A 12090-nucleotide genomic window follows, 5' to 3' on the forward strand; every position below is an offset into this window, starting at 1 on the left:
TCATCAGAATTCCGAAGGAATTCTTCACCCACCACAAAAATGCAGCCACCGCTGAGATGGAATGTGGCAGCTGATTAATGTTGTGCTGTACTGCTTTGTAATAGTTTAGGATAGGAAGTGAAAAATATATCTGATTACAGTTTTCACAGGTCATCTCAAAACATGTTAGAGTCTTAAAAATCATGAGATTGATTATATCAAGTAATATTAAACCAACACCAAGAAGAGATCTGAAAAGTGCCCCATTGCCTTTGTCCAGGAAGTATTGAATCTCTGTCAAGTTTCCTGTTAACTTTTCTCCTGGGTGAAACAGCTTATTAGTAAAGGAGGTTTAGAAAACCTACATGGCAATTCTAAAGTTAAGCCAAAGAGTATTAAATGATTAAGGCTGATTTGTGTCTCAAGAATCTACTTTCAAAGGTGCCCTGCTCCAGTGACAAATCAATTCTTAATCTCTTTCTTGAAGGTACCTGAAAATACTTCCCAACCTAAAGGAATGTGGAATGCCTTCTCCAAAGGATGCCTTAATAAAATATAGGTAGGCTGGTGAGATAAAACAGGATGGGGGAGATCATTGGGTGTGCTTAGTTCTTCCAATTTATTGCTTCCTAACTTTCTTTCTAGCTCCTGCTTCACCTGTGCGAAACTCTGTGTTATGCAGGACCTCGGAATGGATGAGCCCATGGTCTCTTCTGGTCTTAAAAATCTGTTAATCCCAATCCAGTTTGCTTTGGAACCCTTCAAGCCCAGGAAAGTGGAAGAGTATCTCAAACTGGAAGGGATGATGATGATGATTAATGTATTCTTTGTATTGCAGTCAAGATCAGGGGCCTCTTTGTGTTGGGTGCTGTGCAAACTCACAGTAGAGTCCCTGCCGCAAATGGTTTACAGTCTCCAGAGAAGCTAACAAGAAGGCCGCACAATTTAAATGTGCACTTTGTGCTACTAAAGTTCATAGTTAATTACCAAACAAAGCCTATGTTTGGTGCCAGCTAAAGCGTCATCAAGACATGTTCCATCGATCCCAAACCTGAAAAGCATGGAAATAAGAAGTGGTGCATTCCTTTTCAGCATCATCTTGCCTGCTACATGGTCGGGAATACACTGCAGTGCTCCACGAGGGTTTCACTTCCCTCGCCAACAGACATTGAAATCGATATATATCCATCACCAGACTCGTGCTGTAAGGCAAAACCTCCCTGGTGTCCTCCCTAGGCTGTATATCCACTTAACATTGCTGACATCACCATTAAGTATGGGGCGTAACTCATTAATGTTTGTAAAGCTGCCACTAATACAGCTCAGTCACCCAGTGCTGGGATGTTGACAGGGTGTGAGCACGACTGAAACACATTCATTGCAAAATTCAAACAGCAACTCCCTGAAAAGTGTTTGCACTATTCTCCCAGCTCTGCATTTTAGCACATGCCTGAACCCCACACTCTGCAGTTCGCCCATCATCCATTGATACTTCTCCATCCCTTGACCCCTTCAACTGCCATCCTTGCCCTAGTCCTCCCCTCTCAAAGAAAGAAACACGGTCTTGTGCACTTAGCTGGGGACTGCTGCTCCAGGAACTCCTGCATTCTAACCTGAGCTCTGCTACCGATTCACTTGGTGTGAAGGGCTCCGCTCACTGCAAGTGCGCCCTCCTCTGGGTGGGGCCAGGAATTAGCTTTTGCCCGTTGTGGCGCCCCGTGTTGTCAGTCCCACTCTTTTTTTGCAATTCGAAGTGCTTGCTCTTCGTGACTCGGCCCTCTTGGCCAGGCCACTGTACAGTCCCCTGTCCGGGGTATCAAATTCCCACCGGACAAACTGTCTGGATGCCACCTCAGACGGTCTTCTGTTCCACCTCTAGGCCTTGTACCACTTTCCAGTGGCTGGTAGGAGAACCAGGCTTGCAGGCAACTCTGGGTTCCAGCCCAGGGACCCTGCTTAGTCTCAGTCCCTGTTGCTGTTTCCCTGAGCTCCTTCCTACCCCACCCCTCTATCTCCGGATTTCCACTGGAATTTCCTCAGATCCCCATGGCTACTTCACCCCTCTTGTCCTTTTGCCAGACTCCCTAGACCAGGGCCAGATTCCAAGGTGTGCTCTCCCCCTAGACTTCCTCCTTGTCCCTGACCAAGTCACTTTCCCTCTAGACAGTGGCTGCAGGCCGCTGCTGTGTAGCCCCCTCCTGCTCTCGCTTCCTGGCTGTATTATCCTCCTCCCTAGCAGGCCTTCATCTGCAATTAGGCCTTTTCAAGCCCTGGCTCCCCTCCAGGTGCAGCAAATAGGGTTAATTTTCCCCTTCTGGCCCACATTAACCTGCTTGGGACTCCTGTAGAGGGAACACCCCATCCTGCCCTCCACGGCTCCATCTGTATAACGGGATACCACGCATGGAGCAGTGAGACGTCACCGGTATAGTTCGTCCTAGTGCAGCGCTGGGGAGATCAATGTGAACTAGCGTTATATTCTGTCTTTCAAGTGAGCACCACGCTAGGGTGAGGAGCCAGTTTGCCACACTGGGATGGAAGTCTCTCATCTCCGCAGCATCTGCCACCCAAACTCAGGAATGAACCTAGGTCTCCTGCTTTGCCTCGTGCAGTTCTCGGCCAGCCCATGAAATCTGTATTGTGGCTCAGGGGCAGGGTGGATATTTGTATACCTTTGTTATTGCTTTGTAAATCGCCCAGCATGTTGTCTGATGAGCCATTCACAGCAAAGGTTGGTCTGTCCAGTGGGGCATATGGTAACTGCAATTCTGCATCATTGCTTGGGTGTCCATCGTTATTGCCTGTCTGTTTCCTAGGGTGACCCCATTACTATTTTTGGACCTCAAGGCTATAAAGGCAACAAAGGAGATCTGGTAGGTTGTGACGGTTCTCTTTGAAAGCATGCCTGCCCTTCAGTAATTGGGAGCAGTTCAGTCTCTCATCTGCAGTAGCAGTCGTTGGATATATGTCTACACTGCAGTGAAAACCCAGGGTTCAAACCCAGGCACCAGCCTAACCCCCCTTACGTCTGCTCACACATCATGCTAAGCCAGGGCTCAGACCTAGGATTCCACGGGCATGGAGGGTCCGAGCCCGAGTCAAGCTGGGACCCAGGGTTCAAGCCCTATTGCTTTGTAGTGTAGACTCATGCACTGGGAGCCTGCCAACAGTATCCCACAGACTGACTCCCTTTGGCTGGTGGACAGTCAAGTTTTCCCGCACTGCATCATGAACAAATGGTTAGAGCGACTACATTTGGGGAGATTGTTAGGAAGTTTGGGGTCTGGGTTGTTGGACTTGGGCTCGCATAATGCAGTGTAGATGCTGAAGCCCCAGGCTGGGACCCAAGGTTCAACAATTTCTCACCTGGGGTTACAAATGAGTGTAGGCACTCAAACCCTAGGTTAACAAACCCAGGGTCTGCTAACTCGAGTTCTATTAACCCTGGGCTTACACTGCAGTGTAGACGGACCTAAGAGTCACAGAGTTTAAAGCTAGCAGGGGCCACCAGATCATCCAATTTGACCTCCTGTATATCACAGGCCACCAAGCACCATCTAGCCACCCCCCGCGCCAAGCCAACTGCCAGAATTAGACCCAAGTATTACAGCCCACAGTCTTAACTTACTTGATTGGTGTTTACTGCTCTCCTGTGTATTCCATGTCCTGGTTCTGGTTTCTGTGCATTCAGTGGCTTTTGAGATGGGAGCCCTGGCTGAGCTGATGAACAGGTCTGGTGACTAGCTCAGGGGGCTGGCTAGCTGATAAAATGCTGAGCCAGGGGAGATGGAGAGCTCCAGGGACTGGGTAGAGCATAAAGGGCCTCTCACCTCTACGTGGCTGGTTTCGACCCTGGGTTGATTGTCTACAGAGAAGCAGTGTGGGACAGTGGCTAGAGCATGGGACTAGGAGTCCAGCAGATCTGGAGTATGTTCCCATCTTTGCAGTTGGTTCACTGTGCAATCTTAGGCAGTCACTTAACTTCTCTCTTTTCTAGGTTCGACCTTCTGGAAAATGGGGTTAATGATACCTATTAGCCTTTGGCAAAATGCTTTGATATCTGCAGATGATTGCAGCTGCACAGTGCCAAGTGCTATTAATCATACTTATCTGCGGCTATACAAGCTGCTGCTGAATAATTTTTGCAGTTTGGTTGCATGTGCGAAACAAGTTGGGTGGCGATCCAATTCCTAGAGGGCGTGGAGTTGAGCTGCCTTCTCACCCCAAGCAGAATTGGCAGGCAGCTAGGTGGGGAAGCTTGACCTAGACCTCTGTGAGTTGTGGTCACTGAGGGCTGCTAGCTCCTTAGATGCACGCCTGGTGTAAGCACAGCAAAGAGGCATGACTAGGTTTGGAAGATGCTGGCTCGTCCTTCTTGCGTTGCGAGTGTAGTTCATGGAGCTTCTGTCTGATCCCGTAGGGTGAACGGGGCCTGCCAGGCTTTGATGGAGACAAAGGCGAGAAAGGGGAAGATGGGCCTGCAGGAGATAAGGTAGGAACCTCCTTATCCGTTGCGGATCTTAGACGGCTTCATTTGTGATATACAGAGCGTATATGTGCACTGCTGCCCTCTATAGGCTATCTTGCATAGTATCTGCTCAACACACTCTACTGGCTGGTGTACAGGGGCTCATTTAGCCCTGGTCTACACTACAGAGTTAGGTTGACACAAGGCAGCTTACTTTGCCTTAACTCTCTAAGCGTCTACACTAAAATTTCGCTCCCACTGACGTAACTCATCCACTGCAACATTTTAATAACATTACTCCACAAGAAGCATAAAGTCAGCACTGATGTAGTTAGGGTAACACAGTGTCAGTGTAGACACTGCATTGCCTACTTCAACTGTGGTTGGCTTTCAGAGCCATCCCACAATGCCTTACACTGACAGCTCAAGCTCTCCTGGTGAGGATGCACATCTCTGACATAGGGAGCAAAGTGTAGACATGCACAAGTGATGTAATGACTGTGGTGGCTATATCAACAGTTGGAAAGTTTTGATTCTCTCCATTAGAAGGCAGCAGTGCACATCCACTCTAGCCAATTGACTGCGGTATCATCAGGGGAAATGGTGTAACTTCCCCTTCACTGGAGAACTGGGATTATGATTCCTTAAAAATGGATATCGGTTTTGCCTTGTGTGGCTGCTGCAGATCCCAGGGCGTTTTCAGTGTGGGCTGGTTGGCTTTTCTGTTCTTCCCCACATGCAGCTATTATGCAGCATGCTGTGCTTGGTTCCCTCAGCTACGCACATGTATAGTTGTATGGTGCTTTGGGATCCTTAAAGGTTCTATATAAATGCAGGGTGCTATTATAATTCTATGCCATTTCCACCTGTTCTTCCACTGACTGCCCATTCAGGAGCAATAGCTGCCAGCGATGTATTTGATGCAGCTCCTAGAAAGGAGGCAGCCACTGGTTCTGTGGCATATTCTACATAAGAAGTAAATTCCCTGCCTCATCAATCAGGATTCCCCAGGGATCTGAGAGCTTCACCAAGTGACCCCTGTTAATCAAACATCTGGATCAGCGCTTCTAAATGATGGTGCAGAATGAGCGTTTGAGAAGCCAGCAGTGGGGGATTGGGAGGGTGGCAATGGGTGGTGGGGATGGGGTGGTGATCTTTCTCATGAGGTGATCCACAGAGTAAAAACGTTGGAAAACCTCACCCCTTGGGGAAATCATGGGTGCCAGCTGAATGTCGAGGAGGCCCCAATCTGTAATCCCAAGTAAAGGTGTAAGGGGGCAGGAGGCGAGGTATGTTTTTAAGTGGAAATGACAATTTCTGAATAAACAAGGTTCATGGTTTGTGTGTTCGATTTTAGGGGGTCAAAGGCAAGGCAGGTGCGAAAGGGGCCATAGGGCTGTTCGGCGCCAGAGGACCAGTGGGGCAGAAGGTTAGTACAATGGCCCAAATGAATGCTGAGAAACCTACATGGTTACCATCCTAGCTTGTCGCTCCACTACTGCAACCGAACCCTGGCTTTGTCACTTACCTTGAATAGTTCGGGGGCTGGGGTGGGGGGCAGGATCTTCACAGTGGGACACTGCAGCACGCTTGTCTAGGCCGGACATGCCCCAGCTTCCACTTCGGTCATATTGTTACCAGGTTTTGCCACCCCAACCGGACTCCATTTAGAGCACGCCAGTAGTTTTGTTTGAGGTCAGTGTTCTGAAGGAGCCATGTTGTCCAGCGTTTCCTGCCATTTTGTTCTTCTGTAGTCTTCCTCGGTGTTGCTATTTAAGGGATTTTCAGAGGCAAAGCTCTTTCTAGACTTCAGCCTCTTTGATGGTGGAACGTGTCCATGCAGTGGGAGTCTCCAATCACACACCTGGTTTTGACTCTCCTTTTGACTGAAGGCAACTAGCTCATTGGTGGTGGTGCATCCCCCCCAAGCTACATAGTATAAGGACAGTGTGGAAATAGGTTTCAAAGTTCTGGTGATGATCTTTGAGTTCAGTATCAATTTTGTGTGCCTGGCTTGAGCATGACCCTACTGGGGCACCGTACTCTGCAGTCGAGTAACACAGGGAGAGACTGGTGACTTGGAGTGGTTTGGGGTCATTTGACTAGTTTATTGAGTACACAGTCCCTGGAGTTCACTTTCTTGTTCAGCTTCCTGATGTGCTCTTGGAATGTATTTGGTCTAATGTGACTCCCGGGTACCCTGGATGTTCGTAGTGCTCCAGGATTGTACCATCCCATGGGTAGCTGGAGTTAGTGCTTGACCTGACAGTGTTTCCAGTGGAAAGCGCACAGTTGTATCTTGCTAGGGTTGGCGATCAGGAACCATGTGCTGTAGTGCTCTCCAAATGGTCGGGGCACGAGACTGGAAGCAGGAAGTCCTGAGCCTGGGGATTGTGCTGACTCCTTTTGTGGCCTTGGGAATCACTCAAACTCTCTGGGCCCCCTTGCTCTAAGGTCCCTAGTGGTGTAAAGAGACCTTAAAGGCTGCAGATTTCTCCCTCTCCTCCACAACTTCCTGTGAAATGCCTCTGAGTAAGCGAGTTCCCTTGCCATCATAGAGCCCGCCTGTGGAAAGGCTGTATGCCAGCCCCCTACTCCTCCTCCTAGGGAGGCACATGGGCAGCTCGGATGTGCGTTGAAGCAATCTTGAGGGCTGCTCTAACTTACACCAGGCCTGGCCAGGTCCCCCAGCCAGGCCCAGAATACCAGCAGGTGCAGAGGTTCCTGCGCTGAGTGCATCTCAGCTGGAAGGATGAATCAGGCCCCTGTGTTTCACTTACCCCATTTATCAACTGGAGACAATGCTACCTCGCTGGGGTGCTGGATGCCCTCACTGAGGTTCCTAATGTGCTCTGAGGATGCACATTGCCATAGGAGGAGTTGCTGCAAAAGAAGGGATTGGAGCAAAGTCCACAGAACATCAAATTGCGAAGGGAATGGGGTCAGCCAGACCCGTTGTGTTTCAGACGATAAATGAAATCCGTCTGACATCAGACCATTTTGTCGTCTCAGGGCACATTTTGCAAGAGTTGACGGTGTTACTTCCATCTCCGAACTGAATAACAACTTTCAATTCCCCCTGCAGTTTCTTCAATCAGATGTTTTATTTTTCACTTCCCATCCCAAATTGTGTGCTGTGATGCTGTGCGGTAGCTAGACAGCTGCCACATCCCACCCCAGAGGTGGCTATCTTGGCAGTCAGCGTGATAAGCGATGTCTGTGTTCGTACAGCTAGCAAAGTGCTCTGGGATCCTTCAGAAGCTAAAATGATGACGATATTGGTTTTGGAGGGGAATCCTTACTAGGGATAAAGAATATCAAGTGACTGAATGGTAATTGTTTGCACAGTGTAGAGAAGACTTTCCTGTGTGTTTAACTCATTGTTCCTTCTCTCCCAGGGAGAACCCGGAGAACCTGGCCTGCCTGGATTTGCTGTGAGTTGTGAGAGCGTTTCATGTTAGTATAGGGTGACCAGATAGCAAGTGTAAAAAATCAGGACACTTTGGGGGGTGGGGGGGCAGAGAGGGGGAAGGGAATAATTGCCTATGTAAGACAAAGCCTCTAATATTGGGAGCCCAGGACAGTGCTCTCTGGCTCATTGTGCCGCATACGGGGCCCAGACCCTAACAGCCAGCGGGACCGGCTGAGGGGCGAGGTGGGGAGTCCCCCACGGTGCTTACCTGGGGCGGCTCCCGGGAAGCATGCTGCAGGTCCCTCTGGCTCCTAGGGTCAGGTCAGGTCAGGTCATGTCAGGTGGATGGTGTGGGGGGGCAGAAGGCTCTCTTCCCGCTATTGGCGCTTGCAAAGCCCACCCCCGCAGCTCTGATTGGGCAAGAGGGAACCAGTGCAGCATGCAGAGACCCTCTCCGCCTCTGTGCCTAGGGGCTGCCAGCACTGCAGACTCCTGCTGGCGGGTGGGCGCGCCACTGGGAGCTGCCCCAGGAAGCAACACCCCGCCAGCTCCGGGACTTTGGCAGTGACTCATGGTGAGCATCCCTACCAATGTGAGGTGGGGATGTGGGACAAATGTGTTAAAATCAGGACTGTCCCAATAAAATCGGGACGTCTGGTCACCCTATGTTAGTAGCATTGGGATAATGTCCATTTAGTCTAATGGCTTCATGCTGCACACTGCTGATGAGAGCACCCTGAGCTCTAACTTTCTCAGCAGGCAGTCAACAGACTCTTGAAAGATTATTAAGAATGAGGGAGATGTGCTAACGTTGCCTGGTATTCAGGTACTTTGATAGCTGGGATCACAGTACATGCAGGACTCTTGGTACATCCCTTCCTTATGTGGGGATCCATGAATAGCCCCCTCACGGCACATCCTGTTCTTTTTCAGGTGCACTCCTGTGGTGGAAGTGCTAGGGGGGCTTTGATGTGCAGTGTGTTCCTCTCTGACTCACTGACAGCTTAACGCTGTGGGTTTCAAAGGCAGAAGACGCCTCCAGGAAGGAAATAATTTGGGTAAAACTTTCTTGAACACTTGCATGAAAAGGGAGATCTGAACAGCTCGAGGGTGGCTGTATGGATCAGTGAGATCAGAGATCCAATTTAATGAGGGCGTTGCATTTTGCATCAAAGAATACCTAAAATATGCATTTCCCCATTTTACTACTCTAGCATTTTCATGGTAGGGTGACTAGATGTCCCGATTTTATAGGGGCAGTCCCGATTTTTGGGTCTTTTTCTTATATCGGCTCCCATAACCCACCACCCTGTCCCAATCTTTCACATCTGCTGTCAGGTCACCCTATTTCAGGGTGTACTGTATGGACAGAACTGAAGCTAATATATGTTCAAAACGTCACATGTATATAGGCTTATATATGTCACAGTAGTAGTTAAACCTTAGAATACTGCCATGCACATGAATTCTGAAAAGGATATACTGTAGTGAACTGGCTACTGGAAATGTGCACCAGTGCCCTCTGCTGGATGGGATGAGAACTACTCAATTCTGTTCATAGTCCACATACTGCAAACTAGAAGCTGGTTGTACTATTTCAGCCAAACGAAACAATTCATCATAAAATGATGTTTTGACTGAACTGAAATGTTTCAGGAAAGCATTGCATATTCTTTGAAATTCCCCATTTTTCAGAAAAAACTCAAAATGAAAAATTTCTGTTCAAAATTCTTGAAGGGCTTCCATTTTTTTTTCATTTTGTTTTGTTGGGAAAATCCCACATCTGTTTGCCATTCTTGACTTTTTCCCCACCAGTTTCATGGGGGGGGAGGGAAAGAAGTTCAAAAGATGACAGAAAGTAGGCATTTTCCCACCAAGTGAAAAGACATTTTTGTTTCAATTTTTTTGATGAAATACTAAAAATGTAATGAAAAACTTTGAGCAAACTTTAGAGTCTCTCAGAAATGCTCATGAAAGATGCTCTCCATTTTTCAAATAGTTCCCCTGTGTGAAAGTGTTTTCCTTTAGCTCGAGTGATAGGGGCTGGTGCTTGGGACCTAAAAGGATACAGATTCTATCACCCCGTTCCTGTGAAATTCCTTGTATCCATTCTATGCTGACTGTCATGGAACTTCTAGGAAGCCATGGATTTCGTTCTAGTTATGCGCGTGTGATCCAAAGCTTTAATTTCTCATCAAAGTGTAACAAAGACCATGGGCAGCGTGTCAGCTACCCCTTTGGGGATGCTAAACCCTGACCCCGCCCCTTCTGCCTGAGGCCCCACCCCTTTGCTCACCAGCACCCTGAGTGCCACCCCCGCTCCCATGGCTGGAGGAGCCCTGGCCAAACCAGCTGGCCCCAAGTGCCAGACCGACCCCCAGATGCACTGGCTGGCCTGCCCCCTGAGCTGCCAGCCAGCCTTCCCCAGCCGATCTGCCCCAGCTGTGCTGTCTGACCTCAAGCCACCCCAGGGCACCGGCCAGCCCTGAGCTGCCCTCTGGCCCAAGTTGCCCTGGGCCACTGGCTGACCCAGGCTACCTGCTGGCCCAAGTTAGCCTCAGACCTCCAGCCGACCCCCAGCTCCAGGCCCTCAACCAGAGCTGAGACCCCACTGGCTTTAGGGGAGAGGAAGGGGCTTTAGGGCGACATGTGGGTGGGGCCACGGCCTGGGTTAGGGGAGGCTTAACCTCCCCTGGCCTTTGATACTTGCCTCCCATGACAAAGACCCTGATTCAGTAAAGTACTCCAGCATATGCTTAGCTTGAAGCCTATGCTGAGTGCTACTGAGGTCAGTTTAGGCACGAGCTTACATGCTTTCCTGACTAGATGCCAAAAGGAATATTGTGCCCTGAGCAGTGCACAAGAAAGCGGTGATCCCATCTGGTCAATCTCAGCAGGATTTGGGCATGAAATTGCAGACCTGTGTTTGGATACATTGTTGGGAGTCCCTTCAGATTATATACACAGCCCCAAAGAAAATGACTCACCGTACTAAAGCAAACTGAGCCATTAGTTAGCTCACCAGCTGCTTGACCCTCTTGAATGGCTGTGGGGGTTATGCTCCGAGTCATTTTGTCTTGCAAATTGCATCCAAACCAATGGTCTCTTCATTCTGTGCTACACTTTGGATGACGTGGTTCTGTATCGTGCTGATTTCCTGACATCTACAAATTTCATCGTATCAGACAAATAACCACTGGAAATCGGTACCTTGTAAATTTTCATGGTTCAGGAACGCCGGCTAATAATCCTTATTAGGATGCAGTTAATGGGGGATATTTTCTGCATTCGGAAGAGTACCTGTATTGTCATTGGAGCTGGGATTGGACTGTAAAATTTTTTTTTTGGTTTTGTGAAACTTGTGTCAGCACTGCAGCCAGGCTCCATTTTATCAGAAGCCCCAAAATTCAGCACGGATGCAGGAGACTACATACCTGGGGGAGGGATAGCTCAGTGGTTTGCACATTGGCCTGCTAAACCCAGGGTTGTGAGTTCAGCCCTTGAGGGGGCTATTTGGGGATTTAGTTGGGGATTGGTCCTGCTTTGAGCAGGGGTTGGACTAGATGCTCTCCTGAAATCTCTTCTCACCCTAATGATCTATGAATCTAAACCTTTTGGCCTGTCGCTGATGGGTACTGAGAGATGGATCTTGCAGGGCAATAGTGCCGAGCATGTGTATGTGCTAGGCCAAAAAAAGTGATGAGCCAGACAAGCGATTCCAGTCTTCATGAGCCATTGCCAAGCTGATGCTAGGTTACCCCACTTCAGTAGCAAGAGTAAGACCAAAGGGGAGCATACAGTCAAGTGCCTTATTAGCACCAGGAGGGTCACGCTTGGACATGCATCTCCTCAGATGCACCAATTTTTATTACCCTGAGCACTGCTGGAGAAGGGAGCGAGGGCACATTACTGTGAGTCATTAACATAGCTCCATCAGTGTGCCTGGCACTTTGCAGAACAAAGACCATCAGGTTTGCTGCCCAGGGAGACCTTCAAAATGTTCTGCCAACCAAAGCAGAGTAGCACATTCCCCTGGTGGAGCCTGGGTTAAGGTCCTGGTGGACTTGAGTGCTGGTGGACATGAGTGACAAGTGAAGATATATACTTCAGGAGCAGGGGGACAATAAGGAAGGACACATTGTGACTATGTGATTACAAGGCTATTCTGATGCTGCTGCTGTAAATGGGTGTTCTGGGGAGTGATTTGACTGAGGAGAGGGAGAGTTCATTG

The 12090-nt window shown here is 49.0% G+C and overlaps 1 protein-coding gene across 1 annotated transcript in view; it reads left to right on the plus strand.

Annotated features, from left to right (window-relative positions):
• LOC115645307 (fibril-forming collagen alpha chain-like) overlaps positions 1-12090 on the plus strand; it is a 91669-nt gene that overhangs the window by 25865 nt on the left and 53714 nt on the right. The window contains exons 11-13 of the mRNA XM_030549760.1: positions 2796-2852; positions 4400-4471; positions 5805-5876. Of these exons, the coding sequence (XP_030405620.1) occupies positions 2796-2852; positions 4400-4471; positions 5805-5876 (201 nt within the window). The remainder of the gene's footprint in view (positions 1-2795; positions 2853-4399; positions 4472-5804; positions 5877-12090) is intronic.

Source organism: Gopherus evgoodei, chromosome 1 (genome assembly GCF_007399415.2).
Source record: "Gopherus evgoodei ecotype Sinaloan lineage chromosome 1, rGopEvg1_v1.p, whole genome shotgun sequence".
NCBI lineage: Eukaryota > Metazoa > Chordata > Testudines > Testudinidae > Gopherus > Gopherus evgoodei.